A 5,408-nucleotide genomic window follows, 5' to 3' on the forward strand; every position below is an offset into this window, starting at 1 on the left:
TTGCTTCAAAATATTTAATACGTGTTAGACACGTCAAGTTACATTTTTATACAAAAATCAATACAACGAAGGAGAAAATACTGTACAAAAACCTTGTCAGTTCCCCCAACCTTTATACAACAAAGACTGGAGTCACTATCTACAAAACCATAGGGCCTTTCCACTTAGGGCTTCTGTCTGTAAACTTTATTTCCTTAAATACTTTTTAAAAGCACTGTGTAGTAGTTCTGATCTAGAGCTTTTAAAAAATAAATCTTTTCTCTATAAACTCCATATTTCCAAGCTTGAACTCTTCTGTGAAGTTTATCAGGCTTTTTTTCCCCCCGCGAGGAAGACAAGGGCAGCTAACACTCCCTCCCTTTCCCCGAGTAATCACAGGGTATAAACGTTTCTTCAGTGACAGAGAAAGGTGGAGAAGGAGAGAAATAATACAAGTCTCTACTCCAGACTAAATCCCTCTAGTCCGAGGAAATCCTGGGAGGAAACGCCGCTCCTGGCCCCGGTGCGGTTCTAGCTTTCATATAAGGGGTGTGTGTAAAGTCCCTTCCTCCCCCGAGAGCGAACGGGGAACTCCCCGGCCCCGGCCTTTTTCGCCGCTTCCTTCTCGGCGCTGCCGGCAGAGGAAAGTCCCTGTCTGCCCCAATCTCCTAAACTGCGGGGAAGAGGTGACGCTCTCCAGAGGGACAAAATAGCCTTAATTCAACGAGACACACCGACATACACAGACACAAAAGTCCACGATCGCCGTCCTCTTCCAATAAGTCTCCCACTCCCAAGTCTCCAGAGAAGACCCGAGAGGCTCGGCCCAGCCGGCCGCCAAGCCCAAGGGCAGTCTGTACCGCCCGGCGGCACCCCCTCGCGCTCGGCGCCGCCGGCCTCGGGGGCGTCCTCGCCGCCGGGAGAGGCCCAGCCCTCACGTCGGGACGCCCGCTGCTCAACTTCCTCTCCGCAAGGGGACCCCGGGGGCTCAGAAGGCCACGATGGCAGTGCTCCAAGGGTTAATGTCTCTCAGCACCGGCTTATCGCAGCAGATCTGCCCGGGCTCGGCGGCTTCCGGACCGCTCTCCTCTCCCTCCGCTTCCTCCCGGCCGCCCCCGGGGCTTTTCCGTAAGAGTCCCGAGAAACTGGAACCGAAGATGCTAATGAGGTTAGCCACGTTACCGGTCTCCATCTCCTCCTCCTCCTCCTCGGCCGCCGCCGCCCCGCCCGGCTGCTCCTCTGAGTTCCGGCGGGGTTTCTTGAGCGGGGTCGAGCCGGGCGCCGGGCAGTCCGCGGGGCCGCCGCCCACCCACCCCGCGCCGCGCTTTCTGGCGCAGACAGGGGGCGACGCGGGGGGCTCAGCCGCCGCGGGGCGCGGCGCGCGGCAGCCGTCCACGCGTGGGGCCGCGCTCAGCTTGTCCTCGTCCCCCGGGGGGCAGCCGCAGGGGCCGCGCGCTGGCTCGGGCCCCTCGGGGAAGATCCCCGAGGCTCCGGCGGGACCCCCGGCTCCTCCGACCGCCGTCTCTCGCGGTCCCTCCATGCGGCGCCAGGCAGCTTCCGGCGCCTCCGCCTCTCCGCCCTGAAGAGTGTCCCCGGCAGCCGTCACCGTGGCCGCGGGCTCCGCGTCACCCGCCCTTGGCACTTCTGGGACGGCAGGGCGCTCCGGCTGGGGCTCGGGCTCCGGCCAGGCAGCACGGCCGGCCGGCGGAGGTGGCTCCCCCCAGCCCGCGGGTGGCCCGGCCGCCGACTCCTCCGGCTGCTGCGGCGGCGCCGGGGCCCCCGGGTGACCGGCCAGGTAGAGGCCGGGGCACGGGTCGCTCAGGTAGACCTGGCGGGCGCTGCGGAGCACCAGCGAGACCAGGAGGTTCTTGTGTAGCTTGATGCCGCCGCGCTGGACCCGCGAGTTGTAGATCTTGCCCAGGGAGATGCTGACGATGCGGTGAGCCTCCAGTTTGAACTCCATCCTGCCGCCTCCTTCCCAGGGCTGCCGCGGAGGTGAAGAGGTGAGCCCCGGCCCACGTTCTGAAGCTGAGACGGGAACAAGAAGTGCCAACAAGTCCGCCACGGGGGGTGGACCCTCGGTCTGTGAAGACTCCCGAAGAGAAACGGCTCTGACGACGCGCTCACTAGCTTCCACGCTCTCCCCACTACAGTCACACAGCCAGTTTCGCGTCCGGTCGCTAACTGAAGGAAAGCTGGGCGCCCGGCGCCTTATAAAGGCCTCTCGACAGCCAATCGCGAAAGGCCGCCAACCGTTCCGGGGCCTTCGGCGCGCCCTCGTGCGCCTCGAGCGGCCAATCAGAGGCCGAGGAGGGGCGCCAGGGCTATTCGAACCTTAGTCCCGCGGAGAAGGTTCTTAAAGGGGGAGACGCGCGCGACCGCCTGCAGGCGGTTACCCTGAGCCAGGGCTGCGAGCGCTCGTGATAAGGAGCGCGGGACAGCCACGGCGTTGTTTGTCCTTAAAGGTGCTGGCCTGGGCGCTGCTTCCAGGAATCAGAGTGAACTAAACCATTCGAACTTTCATCCGAGTATGGTGGTGGACTTTGTTCGGCAATAAAGCCTCGATCCTTCCTGGATCAGCTCTCCCATTCCCACCCCGCACCACCGTTTCCAAGGCGACATACACCTGTAAGCTCCGCGCACCCTGACAGAAATGGAGACGAAGGCAAAACGCGGCACAGGATTCGCCTAGATAACATCATTTTGCTACAAGATATTTAGCAGATATTAATTTTGGATAAATCCCTTGCCTCCTAAAGTCACATACACTCTAGTACCTGTCAATTTTAACACCGAAGAAAGAAAACGGGGGTTCTAAAAGTTCCAAACTACAAAGTTTTTGGTTCTTTATTTAAGCTAGTATTTATCACTTTGTTCTCTAGTTTCTAGAACCAATACAGTTGTAACATCAGTTACAGTGAAAGGTGGTTCACATTCTTCACAATGATTTTTCTTCAACACGAGGACTGACCAATCCACCCTTGGGGGAAAAAAATCTAACACCTTATAAAAGGATAAATAGAGAAGTCCTGTATTCCCATTATGATGTCATAATTTTATTTTGTGTCAAGGTGAAAATATAGGGGAAGAGTGTTCCAGAATTTTCTGGTCAGTCGATGATTTAGTCTGTTTGCAGATCCTTACACCAGAGGGTTGTCCAGGGTCCTAGACTGGGTTCCTGGAGAGTCAGTTTGAGTTAGTCCCAGCTAAGCTCCACCACAGACCTGCCTGATGCTGGGTAAATAACCTCAGGATGCTTCAATTTCTCCACGTCTAAAAAGGAGAAATCACACACATCTGTTCTATTATGCAGTGTCTTCCGATGAATGACAACTCTCATTCACAATCTGAGTCACCAAACTAAGCACAGTTTTCTTGGAGTCCATGTGGAACGCTAGCCTGATTTTGCATCAGGGTTTGGCCAAGTAATGTATTTAGTTGGGAAAAGTACTAGTGAAGGGCAGGTTTGATTAGGCTAATTCATAATCAGGATGTGATGGCTCAGAAATTATCTATCCTCACAACTTAATGATGATAACAGACACTAGTCCATACGACCCAGAGTTCCCCTTCTCTAGGAATTTTCAGCTTACCTAAAGAAAGAGATAAAATGTCAACACAAATAATTACAAAAGCAAGCCGTGTGTTTTGTGTAATAATGAGCAATTTTTTTCTTCTATTTTCTCTTTGAGAGCTAGTCATCACTATAAAACACTAAGAATATAGGCTCTGAAGATAAGCTTCCTGAGTTGCAATCCCAGCTCTACTTTTTGCCTGCTGTGTGACCTTTGGAAAATTAATTCACTTCTCTGTGCCTTGGTATTTTTTGTCTTAAAATAGAGATGATAGTAATAGTGCCTACCTCTTAGAGCTGTTTGGAAGAGAAAACATGGTATCACATGCTAGCAGTGAATGTTTAGAACATCACACCTTACATGACTTGGGGTGGAAAAAGACAGGGGAAGGAAGGAACCTAGATGGAACAAAGAATTTGTATTTGAGGAGAGTGTTGAAAATCCCCGAGGTGGGGTCCACAAGTTCCAAGCATCAGGGGCCACTGAGTCCATTGTAAAGAACACTTCATTTGGCAGGGGTGCCAGGCACCTACAGTAAGTGGGAAAGACTGGAAATAAAGGCCGGGGTTACATGATAGAGGGTTGTGGATACCTATGAGGAGATGAGGGAGCTACCAAAGACTGTTTACTAAGGGAACCACAGAATGGATCCTAGAACGGTCAGCACCCTTAATTACCACTTAATTATAAAGGGGACCACTTAATCATGAAAATCTAGGGCAACTTTAGGCCAGCAGTAGTAAAGGTCTGAACCAGGTGGAGGTAGTAAGAATGAAAAAGGTGAGAGACAAGAGGAACTTTAGTGATGATCTGGATGCTCTCCCCAACCCACACTAGTCCCTGATAGACCAAGCCTTCCTGACCCACCTGAGTCCCCCCCATCCTCCATGTGCCTTCATCACTGTCCTCGTTACTTCTTCCCATCATGCCTAGGGGTGCTCCCCAACTGCCCTCTGATCATAGGCAGGAGCCCATCTCATGTTTGTAGCCAGGAGATAGTGAAAATATGTTACAACTGTAGGACACAGGCGCTGACCATCAGGTCCCGGAGGCCCTTCCAGTGCAGAAGTTTTGGGCAGGCTCTTGCAGGAGGGGCTGCATGGCCTGAAAGAGGGGCACTCAAGAGTTTCTGCCAACTGGTATGGCAGCATTTCAAGGTTATGACACCTGAGGTGGCCATACCAAATGCACGGTGGTTTAGTAACTAAGTTGTGTCCGACTCTTGCAACCCCATGGACTCTATGTAACCTGCCAGGCTGCTCTATCCATGGGGTTCTCTGGGCAAGAATACTGGAGTAGGTTGCCATTTCCTTCTCCAGAGGATCTTCCTGACCCAGGGATTGAACCCGGGTCTCCTGCACTGCAGGCAGTTTCTTTACCAACTGAGCTACCAGGGAAGCCCACCAAGTGCATACACACTTGGATTAATGAATTCCTAATAATGATATTGTTGACCAGGCACTGAGCTAGCCACTGTAGAGCCATTATGCATCATCCTTACAAAGTTCTGAAAGTAGATGTCTTTATCTCCATTTATAGGTGAGGAAACCAAGACTCTAAAAAGTTAAGTGATTTTCCCGAAGTCATACAGCTGTAGATGGGAGAGAGTGTGCTTCAGCTCTGAATCTGTTTAATTCTAAAGCCTGGTGAGTATGGGGCTCGGGGGCTAGATTACCCTTGTTTCACCTCTTGCTATTACCTTTGGAAAGTTATTTCACATCTAGGTGAAATAAGTAAATCATGTTTTGTAACAGGGGCAAGTTATTTCATCTTTCTGTGCCTCAGCCACCTATTGTGTACAATGGGAATTATAAGCATACCTACAGTACAGTTCTGAGTACCACACAAGTATTT

The 5,408-nt window shown here is 52.6% G+C and overlaps 1 protein-coding gene across 1 annotated transcript; it reads right to left on the bottom strand.

Annotated features, from left to right (window-relative positions):
• IER5 (immediate early response 5) lies at window positions 1-3,020 on the bottom strand. The gene has a single exon (XM_081485827.1). The coding sequence runs from the start codon at window positions 1,940-1,942 to the stop codon at window positions 968-970; it is 975 nt and encodes a 324-aa protein (XP_081341953.1). The 5' UTR covers window positions 1,943-3,020; the 3' UTR covers window positions 1-967.
• Between the last annotated feature and the right edge of the window lie 2,388 nt (window positions 3,021-5,408).

The sequence above is a fragment of the Giraffa tippelskirchi genome, chromosome 5, assembly GCF_054371585.1.
Source record: "Giraffa tippelskirchi isolate mGirTip1 chromosome 5, T2T-mGirTip1v1.2.pri, whole genome shotgun sequence".
Lineage (NCBI taxonomy): Eukaryota > Metazoa > Chordata > Mammalia > Artiodactyla > Giraffidae > Giraffa > Giraffa tippelskirchi.

Bases quoted from the DNA above. Each gene is read 5' to 3' on its own strand.
- IER5 (XM_081485827.1), bottom strand. From the start codon at position 1,942: ATGGAGTTCAAACTGGAGGCTCACCGCATCGTCAGCATCTCCCTGGGC.